A 22053-nucleotide genomic window follows, 5' to 3' on the forward strand; every position below is an offset into this window, starting at 1 on the left:
ATGCACCATGTGTGTTTCTTTTGTAAATCTGTGTTTCAAACTCTTGAGCACAATTACAGGAGACAATGCCAGTGAAGCTCTGAAAAACTTTGAAGGTTCTCAGGATCTTCTGAGATCCTGATTCTCCTGCAGAAGGGATGCCTATGCCATGCCAGTGATGTCATGCTGATTACTCCCAAAGAATGGGCTGAAAGGTGCTGTCAGCTTTTCAGACTAAACCAAAAGTTACCTAAGACTCAAAATGTTCCAAAGCATTACTATCATGTGTGCTTCAGCTGTACTAAAAGATAATGAGGTATGCAGGTGCTGCTGGGAAGACAAGAACAAGCCTGGTACTGCTAAAACCATGTAAGTGCTTTGAAGGTACATCTTGTGTGTTGCGCTAGAGAGGAGGCTGTGGCTTTTATCTCCCCTGCTATCATCTGCCCACATGCATTCAGACTAAGTTAATATTCTGGAAAACTGGTCAATGTGAGCAAGCTCAGTTTGAGCCAAGGATTGGCTCCCCTTCACAGGGGCATCTGCAACAGTTCTCTAGTGCCTTGTGGCTAGTAAGTTACTCCAGTTACCACTCAGCCTGGAATTGTAATCAGCACTTCTACCACTGGGGATTTCCAAAGGAAGCTAATTAGGAAAACTAGGGAAAGAATACACATTCTATTGTACAAAGCTTTTACTATTGCTTAAATTTCTGTTTTCATAATCTAGAAATATACATCAAGCTAATAAGTAGTTACATAAGGAACAGAGTCTAGTAATCAGATAAGTATTGAAAAATTTTAGGTAGAAGGGATTTAGTGTTTTTTTGTTTGTTTTTGAGGAACAAATAGGATCTTTCATAACTCCAGGTATTTGCTAATCTGCATAGAAAGTTAATTGTATGGATGTGGAAAACATACAGTTCTTAGTGTGAAAAGCTGCTTTGATTTGAGTGTAGTGTGTAGAATTATAAATGAAAGAATATAGGTGTTACCTAGACCTGTAGGTTTAAGTACACACAGGACTGTGTAACTTAAGTATTAGATTACCACTTTTTCAGGAAGTAATACTAATAGGTTTGAGCTGTGAGGGGTGAATGAGTTAGGCTGGTATTTTTGTTTCATCCTGCTTTTCACTTTCCAGAATTCATTAATGACTGTTCTCCCTTATCTGTAGCTCTGTTTTTTCTGTTAGTGTTTTCTGGCACTGTGATAGTTGGTTGGGATGAAGTGGGGGTACGTGGACCTGAAGGAATGCAAGGACCCTTAGGAGTGCTAAGAAAATGTTACTGAATAACTCTTCTTTCTATAAGTGGAAACTGCGTGGTGGGAAGGCTAGGGAACGTTCTTAAGAAACTCAAACACACTGTTTTCCAAGTAACTTTTCCATTCATATTTAAAGTTGTAGTAGTGGTCATTTCTGACAAGAGCCAATTTTAGGCAGCTGGTATTTAGCAGATGTGGGCTGATGCCTTGTCCGTGCTATAGGACAGAATAGATCATATTACATAAAAATAGAAAGGAAGAATGTGTCCCCTGAATTCCATCTAAAAATTGCTGTCTCGTTTGTAAAAGTTCTCATATGTTAGAGGAAAATGACTGCAAACAAACACCATTTCTCTCAAAATTGCTAATGGTCTTTACATATGTGAAGGCTTACATCAATAGATGATCACAGAGTACTATCCAGATCTGTTTTCTGTTGTGTGGGTAACAACAGCTGGATGGTGAGGAAGTATCTGTTGGCTTTGAAGATGGGATTCTCTGCAGCATACTGATGTGCTTATTTCTGTTAAGCACAAGAGACCATGGAAATATAAGGATGTGTAATCAAATGTTAAATGGATTTTTTAAAATGAGACGCTACCCATGAAATGCAGTTTTTTCTGGTATTAAAGGACGATGGTGCAATTTTAGAGGAAAAAGATGAAGCTGGTGTCTGATGTATAGATAAGTTTTGGATAATAATCCTCTTAATTGGCGTGGCTAATACTGCACATCCGTAGAAAGAATTAAAATTTGTCTTTTGTTTTGAGGGGTAAGAACTAAATAGTCCTTTCTTCTTCAAGATACTTTCATATCTGATCTGCTTTCATTGGCGGAAATTTGTTCATGCAAGTTTGTCTGGGGGTTTTAAGAATAAGCAGTCTTCCTTTATTGGTGTGGAGCCAGCCTAAAGCAACAGGATTTATTAATCTGCAGTGTGAACTTAATGAAGACAGTAGAGAACTAGCTGCTTCAGGGTGACAGGGTATATCTTGATCATGTATTCAGAAAACAGAGAGATATAGGTATCTGTGGCCTTACTTTTGTGGTTCCTATAATGCTGACTTGGTACTACTTTGTTAAATAATTTTTTTAATATTGTTTTATTTTTCATAATAATTAGAGACTCATTCTTGCAACTGAAGCTTGATTGCTCCAAGCCTTCTCATCAGTCACATAAAAGAATACATTTCCTTCACAGGGGAATTAAAGGGAAAAAAAGATGTTTTACATCTGGTTGAAGATAGAAAGTGTCCCACAGAATTTCTCTGGGTTGATTGGTCTGTCAGAAACTAGAATTAAGCAGTTCTGCAGCTGTGTGAATTTAATACCTGACTAAGTGTAAGTTCCCTCTGCTTTTTAACCTTCTGCATAGAGTAGAACCGGTCAGAGGAATCTTGTAGAAATCTCCAGGATTTTTATATAACTTTGTCACAATTGTTGTAAGCTTTTCTTTAATGAAAGAATATGTCAAGGTGCATTTTCTCACTATCTCTAATTTTTTAACTGACATAGTGATGTTAGAGGATTAGTGTTGCTCTTTCATATTTAATAAGTGTTTCTAATTAGCTTACCCTCTACATATCTTAAGTAGTGTTTGCAATCTCTCCTCTCCATGTGTTCAAGCCAAAACTGATTTGGATGTCTTGAATTTTCAGCTAGTTCCCAAATCCTAAAATATTATAACCCATGTTGTAACTGGACCTAAAAGTCACAGTTCTGGAGGGTTAGAATATAATGTTTTTTCTGAGAGCTTTGGGAATGAGTGTTAGAGCTGTGGTGATTCAGATGTCCTCCTGAAGCTTCCATCATGTTGAGTTTTGGTGGTGTCTATGTATGCTTATTTTGTACTTCAGATTTTCAAGCTAGCCACAGTGAATCTTTCCTCTGATTCGAAAGATTGAGGAATTTGCTGTCTGTTACTAATTCAAGTTCTGGTCTAGAGTATAGAATTCAACGAAACAAGAAGATACAGCTCTTTGTAGAAAGACAAGGTATCAAATTCTGTGGTATAACTTGGGACCACTTACCTGGCTAATGGTGACCAAAGTTGCCTGGCTTCAAGAATTCTGTATTCTCAGGGTGCACGGGGGTTGGATATGGAGTTTAGTAGAACTCTAGAAAAATGTGGATGAATAAAGATAATTAATGGTTAAGGGTCTTTGTGAGATCTAGGCTGGTATGGTAATATTTGTCTGGATTAGAGAATTAATGTTTCACTACTGGATTAGAGAATTAATGTTTCACTAATTACCTGTAAATAACATAAGGAAAGGGGGGATGGGTTCACAGCTTAACTGGCTGACTTTTCAAAAACTTGTATTTTCTTTTCAAGTTATTAAAACTTAATTGGTCTGTGTATAGTAGGTTTAATACTATCAGCTTCTCAAGGGAGTTCTAGTTCCATCCAGGGCTTGACAGACAAAATCTGCAGTTCAATAGACAGAGTTAATAGGTTTTGTAAATATTAATAAAAGAAATCTATTGTATCACTAAATCTTTAGGGAAATTACTGGGATGGTTTAATTTTAAAAAAGAAACATAATCTTGATGATTTTGTGGAGTTTTCTTACTAAAATTATTTTTAGTAATTGAAGTGGGTATCATATTTATTAGATAAACTTTAATAAAAACTTCAGATGTATTGGGTAAACTTATAGGAAACTAAGTGTGTTTTTAAAACTCAAGGAAAAAGAGGTCTTTGAAAAGTTAGTATTCACTTCAGGGAATGGTGTTTGTTTGACTAGAAAAGAGAAGCTTGCCTACGGCTTTCTTTATATTCTTATCTTAAAAAAAAAAAGAAGTAAAAAAGCTGTCATGATGAAAGCAAATCAGGTGTTGTGTCCAGCTTCTCAGCTGAGTGGATACCAGTATCTTTGCTGGGCAACACTTAATGCCTGGAAAATAAGATGTGTTTCTAGTTCTTTCTAGAACTAGAAGCAGTGAGACATGAGCAGTGCAGCAGCAGAGGTACTCTGGCTTCCTGAGCTACCTGTGGATGTCCAGGAAATGTCTGTTTGCACTAAGTGTGGATGGGAATAGAACATTTAAGTTGTCAGGACTAGGATCAGCCAAATTAAAATGTTGTCCATTATCATGCAGAGATGAACTGTAAATTATACTTAACTGAAATGGTGTGGTACAGCCCTAGCTCATAATACATTAAAGAGAATTTCAAACAAAACCAGCATCTATGTACAGGCTGCCCTATGGCCTCTAGATGCATTTTACCATGTAATCATTCCTAACAGTGGCAGCTGCCAACAAATACATGTCAGTTTTAATGTTTTGTTGCTTTTAAATTTGCAAGGAATAAGCAAGCCTCTTACTAGGGGAAGGGATAAAATGGGTTATTTGTGGGAGTCTGGCAAATTATAGAGTAGTGGAAGAAGATCCACTTTCCTCTGTGGGTTCACTACCTGATATTAGCAATTTTATTGAACCCTTTAATGCAGGTAGGCAAAGTATTTTTGAGAAGCCAAGTAAGGACAGTGGAGAAATACAGTGGAGAGAGAGAGAAGGCAGCAGATGGTTTAGTTTGTTGGGTGGGGGTTTTTTTTTGTATGAGGGAAGTAGGTGAAGCTTCTTAAGAAATGGAAATTATTTAGCTACTTGAGATTACAAACACAAATTACAAATGCTTGTCTAGCATCTAGGAGCCACATGAACCTTCACTAAGGAAAACTGCAAATTAGAGAGATAATTCTGGCAGTAGATGTTAGAAAATACATTTGCCAAGAAGGGATTGTTGCTATTTGTCAATATACTGGGAGCTGAGGTGCTGTGCTGAAGGCAATAACAAGTTGTTGCTGTAGATGTTGTAGAGGAGTGTAGTAATCTCCCATGAGCATAGATCTTCAATATAACCTCTTTTGGTGGTCACCTGGGGGAAATTCTCAAACTAAATATTATTCAAAACAATGGTAGTCATTTAGGACCAAGCATGCATCTAGCACATATTTTAATTTTAATTTTGCATGAGACAAAACACTCCTACTTAGACTGCCTTAATCTCTGTACATTGAATTAGTTACCTTGCCTGTCCACTGCCCTAACTGCTGTGCATTGTCTACTCATTGAACATAAAGTCCTGCAGTGCCTCTCGTTTTCATCACAGAAGCCTATGCTAAATTGCTTGGTTTCTTATTTGGGTTTTGGCTATTAATTTACACACTGTCATTATTGCTGTGTTAGTTTTTATTTTTTTTTCTTTTTTCTTTAATTTTTTTTCATCTAAGGAAGCTTGTTACGTATGTGTGCTCAACAGAAGCCTGGTATTAATATGAAGTACAATAGACTTCATATTTTATGAACTAAACATACTAAATAACATGGACTAAAATAGGAGGAAAAATGTTTGGTGTGGGATTTTGTCTTTTTTTCTGTTTGGTTGGTAGTTTGTGGTTGTGAGGGTTTTTTTGTTCTAATAAGACATTGAATACAGTCTACTATAAAAATGGCCAGTGTGGTTTTAAAACCATGTCTGCTGCCTCATCATGCAGGTTCAGTAATCTTGAGTTTGGGCTCACATGTGCAGTTGGCTGGTTACAATATTCTTTTCCATTTAGCATTTTTGGATCATATCATGCTTTATGAGCAAAGGTTAACTAGGGCCTGAAGGAAGCTCGAAGCAGCAAAGTATAGATGTGTTTGTAGCAGAGACGACCACTGGCCAAACCCAGGATAATTACTGCTCCATATTATTTAAAGATATGCCTTTTGTTGTTTAACTCTGCTAGTGTCATCCAAAAGATGATGTTCTGCCCTGATTTATATGTCCAAAATCATTGTGGCTGAATTCTTATCTCCCATATGGTATTTCAGTTCACATAATCAGAAAGGTTGTGTGATGTAAGAATGAATATTTTGGTCTGGGAGTTGTGAATATTGTTACCTTAACTGTGTGTTTCTCTCATTGGCATTGGAACTCTGAAAATCTTTATGGTGCTGTCTTTTGAAAGAGTGTATTTGCATAGAATTTTTTTAATGGGTGAACATGATCATCTTGTCAGCTAATGGAATAAGCTTAGTGAGGGAATGCAGTGTCTGGATACTTGAGAGTATAAATGGGATAAATGGGGCTCAGCATTTCTCACTTTCAGGAGTCTTGCATACAGTCTGAAAAACTGCTTATTTTTGGGATTTCACATTCTTGCTAGAATTCATTGTCCCAAGTAAAGCATTTGTTAACTTGGTTGGGAGAAGGCTTTCGTGGATTTTGTTTTATATTTAAAGTATTAAATTGCTGAAACCAATTGTTACAATGATCATAAAATTATATACTATAAATACTGTTTCAATGAGTAGTTATTTGTTTGGGAACTCTCCCATAGATTATATACAATATTGGAACTTCAAGATTACTAAAACAGTTGTATGAAGCTATTTGAAAGCTATCCTTAGTGTCCAGCATCAGGAGAGCTCTTACAGAATGGTCCTTGGATGCAACTGTTCAGGCTCTGAACCGAGCAAATGCATCTCCTCTCCATTCCTCTCAAACACACTGCCTGGGATTGTTGTTGTGTAGTTTTGAAAATAGAAAGTCACGAAATTGTAAACTGAACACATGTCATCTTTTGGATTTGCAGTGTGTCTGGAATTTCAGTTCTGGCTGAACTATGGCTGGTGAAGAAACTGCCTTAAATATGTGATGTGATGGCAAGGGCAAATAGCCTTTTAATGTCACTTCACGTAGCATTAAATAGGACTGTGTTTAGCAAAGGCCATTTTTTTATTTCTGTGCTACTTGGAAGTGCTTGAAATGCTCAGAACTTTACCCCTCCCACCCCACCCTCCCCACCCCCTCCCAAATAATCTTAGCTAAGAAAATGACTAGGGAACAAGGGAGTGGAGGCTTTTGCTTCCTTTTGGCAAAGCTGCCCTTGTTCCTGCTTGTTTCCTTTTCTACCACTATCATGGTGGAAAGGCCAGACCATGACCAGGCAGTGCTGCCTGTCTGAAGCTGCTGTCAGGAGATGTGCGCTTGTTCATGCACATCACCCTTCCCTAAATGTATAGCCTGTGCTGAGAAGGTAATATTATTTAAGAGAGACAAGTAGCATAAAATAATATCAGGCTGGCTAGTGGCTCATATTTAGAAAGTTCTTGATGCCATGTACCAGCATCTCTTATAGACCCTTAGCTTTTCATATTTTATCATGTTCTCATGTTACTGTCTCATATTCACATTTTTAAAACTCTTTACATAGGCTTCAGGCTCTTTAGGAGCCTCCAACCATTTGATTTTATCAAATGTCTCGTCTGAGTATTTGAAACTGTGCTGTAGGAGCAAATGTTTTTTTATAAGATAGGTACAAAATTTATTTTGACTTTTGAATTGAAGTAAAATTCAATATAAAAAGTGACAATTGTATGGCAACTTCTGGACTGCCTGTGGGGAGCTGTCCATAGATCCAAGCCCCACTTCTCCAGAGGTGGTGAGGGGAGGCTGTATCCTGCTGCTGGCTCTTCATGTGCCCTGTGGCAAAGGATGGGCTTGAGGAGCTGCCTGCCCTGTGCCCTGTCTCAAGGATGGAACTGAGGGCAAGACTGGGGATTTGGATCTGTGCCACATCTAGTTTGCTGTTGCTCATATATCTGCTGCCAGTCAAATTAAAACTAATTTCTCAAAGAAAGCATGTTTATATTTGCTTTTTCAGAACTTTTTATTTTTCATATAACTGTAGAATGGTGTGAGTTGGAAGGGACCTTAAAGATCTAGTTTCAACCCCTTCTGCCATGGGCAGGGGTTCCATTCCCTAGATCAGGTTGCTCAGGGCCCCATTCAACCTGGCCTTTATTGAACATGTCTGGGGATGGGGTTTCCACAAGCTCTCTGGGCAGCAATTTTTGTCTTTTTGTCACTGTAATCTACGGTGCTCAAATTGCAAGACAGAAGGATTGCATTTCTTTTGGGGTTTTGAACGTAAGTAGCATTGAGCATGAATTGATCTTGGTAAAGTTCTCTTAGAAAATCTAATCTTCAGACTTTGTCTAACAAAAATGTTAAAGCTGGACAATCTTGAGGTATTTACCTGGTGTTATTGTTGTGAAGTACTAATTTTGTAATCAAAGTGCAACAGAAGAGTTTACCTCATGACAAATCTTATTTGAGCAAAACTAGTAGTAGTTTGACGGGTTGACATGTGTAGTTCTGTCATGCTTTTCTCATTTCATGATCTAATGCTTTGTAGATAGTTCAGTTATTTGTCTTGTATCAGCTGAACAAACACAGCTATCTGGATTTCTGGTATTCTGATATTATAACACTAAATTCTTTAGTTTTCATAATTTATGCATGGTGCCAGTGCTCGTGTTTTGGATAGCTCTCCTGTTACTTTCAGTTGTTAAATGAGAGTTATTTGAGCCTACAGATCAAGGAGTGTTCAGATAGTGATGATCTCTGTGATCTAGCTGGAATGTTTCCTAGCATCTTGCTTGTGTAACCCAATAGGGTTTCTCCCTTCCCTGATATGTACCTGTATTTTAGCACGGGAATTTATGGGTTTAAAATATTGTAGTCTTAAGGTTAGAACTTGCTACTGTCCTCTGCTTGGATACAGAGGTATGGAGCTCTGGCTTTTAGTTTTGGGACACAAGGGAAAATCCAGTTTCCCTATATCCTTGCTGTTCCAGCTTTTTGATCTCTGTTGAAGAAGTTCTGACAGTCTGTGGTTCCCAGGTGTGGGAATGTCCACGTCCCTGTCCTTCAGGGCACGTGTAAGGTTTTCCTTGTTCAATGTGTTCCATTCCCTTCATCTGCCCTTGTGGGGCAATTTAGGTGCTGTTTAGTCTTAAACAGGAGTATGGTCAGGCTTGAGTGCCTCTTTCCAGTTGTCTGGTAAGGAGCTGGGAATTGGCTTGCAGGGGAATGCTGCCTTGCTGTCTGCTTGCTAGGCTCTGCTTCATTAGAAGTTCTGAGAGGGCACAGATGGGACCAAGGCCAGGAATGAAGCGTCCAGGACAGACTGTTGCACCCTGCCTACCACTGAACAGCTGCCAAAGGGCAGGAAGCCTGACCTAACTCTTTAAGGAGTCAAAGTGATCTCAGTTGCATGGAAACAATCAATGAATGTACATGTTCTCCATTTTTGAGAGGCTGTTGGGGAATAGGAAAGGTCATGGGAGTACGGCTTGTATCAGATCCTTCTGGAAACCCCCTTCTATGTTGTTTTATTGCCTAGTCAGCCCTGGGTAAAAGGGAAAAATACATATTCCAAGGAGTGTGAGTAACTTCTGATGCTTGTCATGCTGTCAGGGTAGAAGAAAAATCTCAAAGGGTATTTCAGGAACTGCGAGTTCTCTCATATTTCTGCTCAATACACGTATTGTTTCTAAATCAAAACCAGGGCTTTAAGCAAACAACCTGGGTTAAAAGCAATCTGCTTCTTAAAAGTCAGTTTTATTACAGAGCTTGCCTGTCTTGCTCAGTGGCTCTGAACCTTTCTTGGCTTTGCTTGGAGAAACAGATTTGATAGTACGCAAGCACTTGAAAGGAAGACTAATATGACAGGTTGGCTTGTTGTATGTGTGGGACTGACTCGAGTAGCTTAGAGTTTACAGTTTGCTGTTTGGCTTAATTCTCAAAGCAGTTTCCTTTTACTTAAGTATGGGAATAACTTTGGCTATGAACTCTGACAGAGGCATGGCCTCTGTTACTTACACTACCATCCAACTGAACTATTAACTATACTGTGCACAGATGCTAGTAGCAGCTGGGTTTTTTTTTTAAAGGGGGATTTTGGAGAGGAAATTAAGAGGGGAAGAGTACAAATAATTGAAGCTATAGCTTCCGCTAGCCCTATTTAAATTTTATTAGTCTTTAGAGAGAGAAATTCTGTCATTCCAGCTTTATTTTGATGTCTTACAAATTGATGTTACCTTACATGAAAGGGTAAAATCAAAACTTTCTCTTTTCCAGACTACAAATGTAATGCGACTTGAAAATATGAAGTAATTTTGTCATAGTGGAGACTAGTTTTGACACATGCATATGTCTGTGCTGGAAAGGTAACTGCATCTTGAGGCAATCCTGTTTTGTACAAATCAGTCTACTCAGTATTATGCATTCCTTATATATAGCATTCTTCTGGAGAAAAGCTCTGTCATCTCATCAGTACTTTGTTGTGACAATCAGTCTTTTATACATCAATAAACATGGATTCCTTACTTGCTAGCAATGACAAAACTCCTTTAATGTAGTCCTGGCTGCATTTTGTGGCTGTTCTTTGTCTCAGGAAAGTGCTGATCTCATTGAGTCAGGATGACTGTATTTTATTTGTATCAACCACGGTGGTATAACAGTGATAATATATGTACGCTTTACTTTGTGTATATAAAAAACTCCATACAGAGATAGAGACATAAATAAAAAGCCAGTATCTGTAGCAGAGATCTGAATCTTTAAAGCATTCTACCTGAAGGCTTAGGGGTGACGTAATTGCCTTCCTGTACCTGAAGGGAGGAGCCTGCTAGAAAGCTGGAGAGGGACTTTTTACGCGAACATACAGTGACAGGACAAGGGAGAATGGCTTCAAACTGGAAGAGACTAGGTTTAGATTACATGTTAAGAAAAAACTTTGAGGGTGATGAGACCCTGAAACAGGTTGATGGGGGAAGTTGTGGATGCCCCATGTCTGGAAGAGTTCAAAGCCAGGCTGGATGGAGCACTGTGAAACCTAGTCTAGGCATGGGGTTGGAACTAGATGATCTTTGAAGTCCTTGCAGCTCAAAAAGTCTTGTGATTTCATATAAGGAGAAAATACCCTCTTTTTTGGGGGCAGTGAGGGGTAAATTATAGACTGACTTGTGTGTCACATACCACATACCATTGTTATTTTCATGGCTGAGTTCTGTTCAGCTGTTTGGGGGCATTGATGTGTGTTGACAGCTTAAAGCAGAGCAACCCAGAAGCCTGTGGTTCAGACAGAGTAACAGAGAATCCTAGATCTTCATGATCTAAAGCAGGTTGTGGTGTCTCCTTGATCTGAAGGTTTATCCATCAGGTTGAGAAGTGGGCTTTTATCTCTGAGTAATTATTTGGCAGAAACGTAACTTCCTGAAGGTCTAAACAAGAGTGGGCTTCTGCTTTGTTTGCTTCCAGGAAAAGCTGATTTACTGTATTCCAAACAGAAAAAGTAGAAGGAAATAAAAAGTATGTTCATTTGAATTAATTTAATAAAGCTAAAATATCAAAATATAAAGACACTGAATCATTCTAGCTTATTAGCAAAACTAACAGACTGCTTCCTCTTGGCAGAGTAAGGTTGATTTTAGTAATCTTACAGATGTTTTGGTGTCCAGAGCAAGCATTTCTTCTTTGCCCTTTCTGTGGTATGAGATATAAACTATCTTAATGTGCACCATAAACACTTCTCTGGTCAAATATCTAACATATATTGAAAGCAATATATATTAATAATAATAATATAATAATATATATGACAGATTCACCTACACAGAGCAGTTCTGGACTAAATGAAGATTGTGTAATAAGCTTAATGCTGTTCTTAGTGTGAAAAGAACAGGGTTGTGGCTATAATATTTGAAATCTTTGGTTGTCCCAGGATACACATGCTTCTTGCTAAAGTTAGAAATATTGAAAAATGTCAAGCTGAACAAATGTGGTATTGTCTTTCACAGCATTTGAAGAGCATTTGATGAATTTCCCTTTTGACTGTAGTTGTTTCTATAGTTGTTTCTTATGCTGCCAGCTTTGCCCTCTTGGAACTCAAAGAAGGATTGCAAAAGACTCATGGCTTTCAAGATGGTGCCTTTGGCAACCATGCTGCACTGGATAACTACTTAGGATGTCCATTCTTTGGTCTGAAAATGCGGAGACTTTTGTCATTTTTCTTGATTTTTTTTTTTTTAAATTAATCGGTATTTTAGTCAAGATTCAGTGAAGATTGGCATTTTTAAAATGCCACTGCTAAATCAGAATTTCTCTCATTAATGTGAGGAAAAAGTAATGCTGCAGAAGACTTCAGGCTTTCTTTCAGAAGGCTGATACAAGGATCACCACTTCTGGCAGCACACACTGCCATGTTATTTAATCTGCAAGGTGGGAGATGACTAGTTAGTGAAGTCTTAAACAAGCTGGTTTTAATTCTTAATTTGGCAAAAACCTCTCTTTGCTCCTAATTCTTCCCTCCTCCTCCCCTCCCCCAAAGCCTCTCCAGCTCTGGGATTGTAGGGGAGACTTCATATATATTCCATATTAAAGATGCTGCTTTGCTGAGAGCCTGAAGTTTAGTGGGAAGCCACCTGACATGTGACGTTAAGTTCTCTTGAGTACTTAACCAGGTACTTTTTGAGTAGTCAGCTCTTTGATGCTCCTCCTTGCCGTGATCTTGAACTGATCCTGCAGGTGCTTGAAGTACCTGCAGCCCTTTACACAGCATATGTGTTTGAGATGGTATATCTGACTGACACTTTTGGAGATTGTTTTTCTGTGATCAGATGAAGTTTGTGAAAAGATCTGTTTAATTTTTCTTTTTAAACTATGTAGAATATGCCTGGAGATAGATATACAGATGACAGGACAGATGTTCCTTTGGGGTGTATATTGTTTCCTATTTAACCAAGTTTCTTGGCTCCTGCATAATAAATTTGTTGCAGAACTGGAAACATCTTTGAATCATTCTCTACAGCACTTGATGGGTGAATTCATCTGGGCTTTCAGCTGCCCCTGGATACAAAGTTCTGGTATGATCTGTTTATCATATATTTGGAAGCAAGATTTGGTTTGAATGTGTGATAACCTGAGACTTGGTATGCAGATTAAGGACTCTTTGTACTGAGATCTTTTAAATTATTTGGCTAACTGAAGGAACTTCAGGTTGAAGTTCGATTCATAAAATTAAAGTTATGAAAATGATTTGAGTGAGCCATCTGATATCTCTGGGTCCTCCATGCAATGCTTTTCTTGGCATGGTAGGAGATCATATTCATCAAGCAGAATTGTGGTGTTATTAAATAATCATGTTCCACTGTGTCAGATCAGTGACAGTCATTTGATTTACATGTTTTAGGAATGGCTGTGAGGTGTCATTGGAGTAGTAACACTGTGTGTTCTTATTTGTTTAAATCAGCATGTGACACAGGCTGAGCACTGCAGCAATACTAAGCAACAGCCATTGATGGGCCTCTTTTTTAGTTTTTCTCTTAGTTTTGATCTTTCTTAAAAGAAGAAATTGAGGGTGTACAACTGGGATCTGATCTTCCATGGTCCATTTGCTAAATGGTTTTGTGTGTACAGGATGAATTTGAAGAGGATCCTGTATTGTGAAAGTACTCAACCTTCCTCTAAACTGGGAGATGTTGGTACTATTTCTTTTGAAATGTAAACTAGTTAAGTATTCACAGTTAGTCTTTGGCTTTTAAACGTTTGCCTGGCTCTCAGCTAGAGTGTGCTTATATCCTCCGCTTCTGTAAAGCTAAGGAAGGGATGAAGTCTTAAAATTGGGCTTTAGAAATGTGTAATTTTCAGGGTCTTCTTTCCATAGTGCTGTTTTCAGTGAGTTAATAAACAAAACAACCTCCCTGCTAATATTTCTGCTTCTGGCTTCAGAATAACCTTACAGGTGATGTATTTTGAGGAATACAGCCTGCTTTGTACCCCATGCACTGCCTCATCTGTTGCACTGTGTAGCAAGATGAATGTCCATACTGCTGTCAGGTTTGATGATTTTTTATTTTTTTTTTAGTACTGTGATATGGTTTTAAGAGCAGAAGAAAGCTAGAGTGGTTTTGTGGATACTCATAAGACTTTCCCTATTGTTGAGAGAAAGTGTGCAAATTCTTCTCTGAAATTTTTTATGAGTTGAATTTGGAGGTCCATGTTGTTGTAGAGTTGATTTTATTACAGCATCCATATTCCAATATTGGTAAATAGGTATTTTAAACTCTACTGATGTTTTGAGAATCCATTTCTTGGTCTGTAAACCATGGATTTGTATCATTGTGTAAGCAGGTGTCACATTGCACCTAGGAAACACAACTGTGTTTGAATTGGTATTTCCATCCCCAGCTAAATTTTGGGAGTACACAGAAGCAGTTAAATAACCAACTGTTTGAAGACTGATCAATTGTAGGAATCACAAAAGAGAGGGAACAGAGCAACATGATAACAAGTCCTGTAGCTGGACTACTGCTGTAAACATAAAGTAATCTTCACTAGGCTTTGTGGCCATATGTTTTGCACCCTTCCTTATAACTAGGTCTTTGGAAGAAGCTGGGCACAGCAGGGATTTTTCCTGAGGTTTTAGGAAGTGAGAATACAGAAGCATGCTATCACAAGGTTTGTTAAAGATCCTGAGTGTACAATCCAGAGTAGACCACACAAACTCTGCTTCAGGATGTTTTTGTTTTCTGTCTGTCAACAAATGTAGTCTGCTATGAAGATTATAATAGTGAACTAATAATGTTACTTCATGTTCTCTATGGAAACTATGCGCACAGAGAACAATAAAATCTGAAAGTTTATTTTAAGGCAGTAATGCGAGTAAATGTTCTGCTGAAGGTTTGTATTTGTGGTTGTGGCTTGTTAAGATGGAAATGGAAAAACAAACAGGAAGAGCAGGTGGGATAGGTTTATTATGGAATATAGGACTATGTCTTGAATTTAACTCAAGCACAGAGACCGTATCAACCTTAACCCTTAAATGCATTTGTCAGAATTATTCCTATATTTAGAAACAAGTCCCCCTCCCCCATCATGGCAAAAGTTTAAAGTAGAATAAAAATAAATTAAAACCTGATTTCCTTAGCTTTTTCAATTTGAGCTCTGTAGGTGACTTGTTACAATCTGATTTGAATTTTTCATATTTGTTCTCTGGCACTTGGTGGTCTTTTGAAAGTGTTTTTAAGCCCTTGTAAAGCTCTAAACTGATAATGTTACTCTGATTCAACTGACCACTTAAGCATGTGCTTATGAAGTGTCCATTTTTATTAGAATAACCCTCTGAATCAGGGCTACTAAAGAGATGGATTTTTCATTTTTTTCACCTTCTGACTTTTAAGTAAAGCTGTATATTTTTAATATTTGATGGAAATTGATATGCCAGTACCATAAGGTTTGATTGGCAGGCACCTCTCTGGGTTTCCCCAGAGCAGCTGGATGCTCTGTGCCTGGGAAGGAAAACCAAGTTTATTATGGCTAAGTGAAAAGCTTGCTATATTTGTTTCTAACATTCTGTTTCTGTCAGAACCCCTGACAAACTTAGCATTTAGGCTTGATGGATACTCAGTAAAAAAGGCAGGGGTGTATTCCACAGGTGTGAGTTTATCCAGATACTTCCTTAGGATTACTATTGATTTCTGCTTCATCATGCTTGTTCTGGTAAAGGATTGATTTAGTCTTGCTTGATGTGACTCAAAGAAACTTATCCCTTGATGTCAAGCACAGAGTAAAAGCGAGGGATCAAAGTAGGATTTTTTACTCTAGTTACCAGTAATGAGTTGCCCACAGAAGGATATAGTTCCCCATGGTTTCCAAATGTTTGTTACTGTGCTTGCTTGGAAGGTCTTCATTATATACCCAGGAGAATGGGGTCCGGTTTATTTGGCTTAATTGCACTGGCCTATAGGAGCAATAGTTGGTTTTCTTTTTTAAAACACAGCAATTTTAAGTAGTTGGAAGAAACAGAAGTAATAATTCATGCTTTTTTACTGTGTAAGCTGTTAGGCTGTAAGTTAGCCCCACATATGGAGGAGTAGATTGAGACTTTTACAAAGTCCTGGTAAAATACAATGCCTGTAATCCTTGATTTATACTGTTTTGGGGTATTATTAACAGTGTTACTAATTCTGTGTCATCTTACATGTAAGATGAGTAAGTTCCATGACCAGGGCATGAATTGAATGAGACTTATCCGTAGCCATGATAATAAGCTATGGAGAGACTAGTAACCTCAACTGATGAGAAATATCACCTTTTATAAGTTCTCCTGTGGCTTTTTCTTTTGAGCAATAGATGATGGATTTTCAGCAACCCTCCTGAACCTTGCCCTCAGATTCTCTTCTGTCTCTGAAGGGAGGAGTGCTTGGGCCCTGACCTTCACCCTCCTTTGGGTCAGGTGAGAAATAGGGGTGTTCCCTCTGAAGTGCCCCAAGTGCTAGACAGGGAATAAGGGCAGGGAGTTCTCCCTTGGCTTCAAATAGTCAGAGAAGCATTTAATCCTGTGTGTGCATTCAGGAGAAGCACAGGGGTTAATTCTGCACTTGAGAGCAAGAAAAATGTTTGAGCAAGACTGAGAGGAAGCAGTAAAGAAAAAGAAATGACACTCCAAGATCCCAGGGGCAGGGGCTCTTGGGATAAAATTCTATTATTGATAACATTACCCAAACTGTATCCGTTATACCATCCTTGGAGTTTCTGTGAATGTTGTCACTGCACAGTAGTGTAGAACTAGATAAAACAGTTTTCTTCCCAAAAGACTTACCCTTGTTTTCCCAGCACTGGTCTCTAATGGTTTAAGCACAGTCATCTACTTTGTGTTAGATTTTCAGGTACAGTGTAAATAAAGCATGCCATGAAGTAATAAATCTAATCACTCTCATTTTAATGGGGAAACAGGGAATTATGCCAGGAGTTGTTCTTAAGGAAGGTGCAAAAGGTAATCTGTGTCTGAAGTGGCTGAACTGTGTTCTCTGTCACACATTAATCTAATCTCTAAATTTGCCTCCAGTTTAGGGCTAGTTTTCTAGTGAATCAGAGTGAGTTTGATTACTGTACTAATGAGTGGGGTGAGAGAAAATGAATTGCAAAGCAACTTTTCCTCTTTCCCCTCAACCTTCCCCTTTGTGCAAAAGTGGCCTGATTCTTTTTCTACCTTTTTGGCCCAGGAAAGTTGATGTATTTGGGCTGCAGTTGGAAAGGCTGTATCATGACTGCTTTGGGCACATCCATCATGCAGGACTGTGTGGTAAAGATGCTGGAGTCTGCTCTCAAACAAGACATGTTCCTAGGCAGGCAGAGGCAGCTTTTGCTGATTTGTGACACAAGTCAGTATGTCTGCATGAAATACTGCCAACACATTAGCTCATGTCAGTGCCAGTTTGGATGCATCTGTACTGGGCTCTGTTATCTAGACAGTCTGGAGATACCTTGCTCTAGTTTGAATGCACTTTTCTTGTATGAAAGAAATATTTTCTTTCTGTTTTTTTCTTCAGGCAACAAGAGCTTCTCTGACTCAACATTGTACCAGTCTGGGGGAGTCACTGGGCAAGGAAAATGATATTGCCCTGATTATTGATGGCCACACACTGAAGTATGCCCTTTCATTTGAAGTCAGGCAGAGCTTTCTAGACTTGGCACTTTCCTGTAAAGCAGTCATTTGTTGCAGGTAAGGAATTTTGTGACATTTTTGGGTAAGAAAATGGGCATGAAGCCTGTGAAATGCAAGTTGGTATGCACACTGCCACACTTAAATATACTGGAGAGCAGCTTGCTTAGTAGTGTCCTCCTATGGAGGAGGAAACATGTCCTTCATTAAAATTGTGTAATCAAATAGTACAATTCCCTCTGCCACTGTCAGTCCCAGCTGAGTCTGCTGTCTTCTATAAAGTGATGAAAGAACATGAGAAAACATTGTGCTTAATTGCCCGATTATAGTAGACACTGATGAGAAAGAGTGGTATGGATGTCATTTGTAATCAAAATGTTTGTGTGACTGTTCAGCTCGGCTCTAGAGAAGGTCCCTTGATGAATTTAAGTTTTTCTTGACTTCTAGTTGTGTATTATGTGAGCATATGATAGCTGTGCAATTTGCCCTATTAAAATGTTAGCCTACTGCTTGCTTTGTTAAGTCACAGTAGAGTTTGCTGCTGTTTGTGGATATAGCCATAGACAGACGTGGTCCTATGTCCTGCTTTGGAAGGAAGGAAATAAGGGCCACAAGAAAATGAAAATCAAAAGCTGGCTTACTTTACTTTTTGTGTAGCAGGAAGGTTGCATCGTTTTTAACTTTGAAAGATTATGTGGCTTTGAGGATTGTGTGTGTTTGTGCTTATTGCTGGTATTTGGGGAGAACTGTGACCTAGAAGGAATTGTTGATTTAGGCAGGCAGGAAGTTTTATTTGCATTCTAGAAGCAAGGCCTACTTTGTGGGAAATGACTATATGGAGACCTTGTACTGCTTTTTTTGTAGTCTACTTTTATGTGTGCACTCTTGTACAAGTATCACATGGCAAAAGCAGTGCTGTCCATGCACCTGAAATAGCTGAACCCTTGGACTTTCTATCTGACTAATTTCTTTCAGTTTGCTTTCTGGACTGCTGTACTGCATGATACTGGGGCTAGACCTGTTCAATGTGTTCATTAATCCCCTGATGATTAGATGGAATATGTCCTCAGCAAGCATCAACAAATGATACAAGACTGCAGAGTGATTGATAGCACTGAGGGCTTGGCTGACCTTCTGAGGCTCTTCAATAAGTTGAAGAACTAAGCAGCAGAACCTCATGAAGCTTAAGAAGGGGAAATGCAAAGTCCAATGCTTAAGGAGTTTCAATCCCTTAGAGCAGTAAACTGTGGGGATTGCCGAGCTAGAAAGCACCTTTGTCCAGAAGGATCTTTGGGTCCTTGGTGGACAAGCTGACCGTAATGAATTCAGCAATGAATCCTAGTGGTGAAGCAGACTGGTGTTACCCTGGGCTGCAGTGTAAGGAGCATTGGTAAAGGTTGAGGGAGGTGATCCTTCTTCTCCACACTGGTAACTTCTGGAATGTTGTGTCCAGTTCTGGGATCGTTAATATAAGGCACAAACAGGTTTAATGGAGAGATTCCAGTGCAGGACCATGAAGATGACAAAGGGGTTGGAGCATCTGTCATACAAGGAGAATCTGAGAGCTGGAAGTGTTCAGCCTGGAGGAGGCTCAGAGGGGTTTGTATCAGTTTGTATGAACATGCAGTAGACGTGAATGAAGATGAGGGAGACAGGCTCTTCCCTGTAGTGTTCAGTGACAGCAGTTTTTCTTCTGCTGCTGCTGAATTTTTTTAAATTTGGGCAGCGGGCTGGAGGAGGAAGGCACAAAGTCATAGAGCAGAGGTCTCATTTCTGCAGGTGTTTCATGGAGTGACAAGTGTTATAGAGGAGGGAGCTAACACAAGTACAGCCATCTTCAGAACGCAGCAGGCCCCAATGTAGGGCCAGTAAGAGGGCTGGAGTAAAGGCGCCTGGGGCTTCAAGAGCACTGAGTACCCCGGAAGGGACCTGACCCTGTGCTGTGCTCTGTTCGAGGGAAAGTTAACAAACAGAGCAGATTGAAGGCTCCTGCTTTCCTACTCCAGCACAATGCTTGGGCAGAGATCCTTCCAAGGCACTTTGTTAGTTTATTTCTCAAAGACTTAACTTGTTAAGTTGAAGACTTACATAGCTGGAACAAATCATAAATAGCAAATTATTAAAATTATGCATCAAATATATGTAATTAGCTGAATATAATAAATGGTCCTGTTTTGCCAAGAGACATGCAATACTGGACATTTCCTCTTCCAGTATTTCATGAGGGCAGCCAACAGGAGTTTTATTTATTAGTGAATTAGCAAATTGAGGAACAATGCAAAAAAGTACTTTAAAGTATAAATCAAAGGGGAAGAGATGATGTAATTTCATAGCTTAAAAGGAGGAATGAAAATAATTGAGTTTTAAGTCCCCAGGGAAAAAGAGGAATGCTTTTAATAACCTTTAAGGCTTTTCAGGAACCTTCCAGTCACTTGCCAGGTGCTTGATACTAAAGGAAAAAAAACATATTTTTTTAATGCTCTGGGTTGTTTTTGATAGTACTCTGTATGTCAAATAAGGCAATGCACTTACACTTCACAAGAAGTTTTAAAATGGAATTTACAAAGAGGACATTTCAAATTAGAGTTAGTCTTCAAACAAAAATGTTAATTGGGAGGGGGATGTGTCTCTTTAACTTAGTGGTATGATGTTTAATCACAGTAGGAGGAGTTTCCTTGCTATTCTCAACATTGCACAAATTCATGGGGCTTAATATTTCATAAATTTACTAAAACATTCTCATCTTCTCTGGGGAGTTTCAGCTGCATTTGCCATTCAATTTTTTAAAAAATAATATAGTTAGGACATACTGTATATTCATTTTCTGGGCTTTAGGCATAAACTGTAGTTGAACTTGGTTCTCAGGGGTAATCTATTAAAATGAAACTGTAGTAAACCTGGCTCCTTTTTGCATTAAGATCGAGAGATGGTATCTTCTGATGGGGTTAAGTCTTCCACTGTTACAATGTCCCTAGCAGGCCACTGGCGCAGTGGAGAAAAATATACCCCTCGGGAGACTTGGTAAAGCTAGCAAAATCAAATCAAACAACTCTTCAAGAAAAAGCCTTGTTTGTTAAAAGTTTTTCCAGAGACTGACAGATCTTATTATCTTTCCTCACACTGACTGGGATGTCAGTATGTCAAGAGCAAGCAAAACTTACTTTTCAGTGGAAGTAAATGTTGTTTGGAAGGCAGTTGAACTCATGACTTCATTTATGAGATCTGAGCTGATGATTGCCTGTCTCTGGTTTTCAAAAGTTCCTTTAATGGACCTGTTTTTAGAGATGTTTTGTGAGACACAAAATGTTGAGGCTTGGGTAGAAGTGAGATTATTCTTTTAATAACAAAATTGAGTGTTATCATTCATCTAGTGATTATACACTAGCTGGTAGGTACAGCATACTGTTGAATTTGGCTTTGAATATTAAAGTAGCAGAGAAGTATATGAATTGTGTGTTATGGCATTTAATATTTAATTATTTAATATTTTAAAAAATTCAATATAATTTTTAATTTATATTTAATTCTCTACTGAAGAGCCTGCCTAGAATTGGAAGTATTTGTAGTTGGATTAATGTGGTGTTTCAGAAACACATTTTTACAACTATGCTTTGGGAACTTTTTCTTATTTTTTTTGCATAAAACTTTTTTGCAGGTGGCAGTGACTCTGCCTTTGTATGGGTTTAATGCCATATTAACAAGACATCCATCAGGAAGAAGAAATCCATCAGCATTTAAGAGATTCAGTAATTCTAAGCAGTTTATAAATGCTTCAGTACTTAAAATTAATTGTTGGACAGCCAAAGTAGTCCTTTGTTTAATTTCTTTCACAGTTGTAAGCACAACAGAACAAACATCTCCAGAGATGTGTAGCATCAGGCTGCACTGGGCTGCCTCAGTGTGAATCTTTTCTCTTTTGCTTGTATTACTGACCATTTCTGCTTGAGGTGATGATGCTGGGATGTTGTTTCTTTTCCATACCTGTACTTAGATCCTGCGGCTTTTCAGCTGAGTGAACACTCAGTTGATGCCTGTGTAGGAGGGGTTTCAGGTAATAGGAAAATAAATAAAAATGTCTCAGTTGCTGTACAATCCATCAGCTTTTCTGCCATACTTTGATCAGATGTCCTGTTCTGCAGAGGTTTTTATAAAGTGGTGCAGCATGAACAGAGACTGAGAAAATCTAGCCACAGCAATTTCTATGGACCATCTGCTATTTCCACCAGGGCACTTGCCATGTCATGGCTACTACATCAGGTGATTTAGCTTTAAGGTGTGAAAGGTGTGTGCAGCTGTAGGTCAGCATTTGAACACTGACTTCTGGAGGCCTTCTGCCCAAACTCACCAGCTATCTTTAGGTGATAGTGGCACAAACTGTTGCTCTCAGTACCTTGAGCAATATTGGAGCTGTAGTGATAATGGTCAGGAGCTGAGTAAAAAAAGAAAGAAGATGAGAAAATGGATGTTTTTTAAACAACCCCCAAGCAACAGGAGAACCCTGTTCTACCTGTGTTGCTATTGCT

At 38.6% G+C, this 22053-nt stretch overlaps 1 protein-coding gene across 28 annotated transcripts in view; it reads left to right on the forward strand.

Moving 5' to 3' along the window:
• The window catches only part of ATP8A2 (ATPase phospholipid transporting 8A2), a 314521-nt gene that overhangs the window by 100215 nt on the left and 192253 nt on the right, over positions 1 to 22053 (forward strand). For all 28 annotated transcript variants that reach the window (XM_086881722.1, XM_086881730.1, XM_086881745.1 and 25 more), the window contains one exon: positions 17418 to 17590. In XM_086881722.1, the coding sequence (XP_086737848.1) occupies positions 17418 to 17590 (173 nt within the window). The remainder of the gene's footprint in view (positions 1 to 17417; positions 17591 to 22053) is intronic.

The sequence above is a fragment of the Cyanistes caeruleus genome, chromosome 3 (assembly GCF_971803275.1).
Source record: "Cyanistes caeruleus chromosome 3, bCyaCae1.hap1.1, whole genome shotgun sequence".
NCBI lineage: Eukaryota > Metazoa > Chordata > Aves > Passeriformes > Paridae > Cyanistes > Cyanistes caeruleus.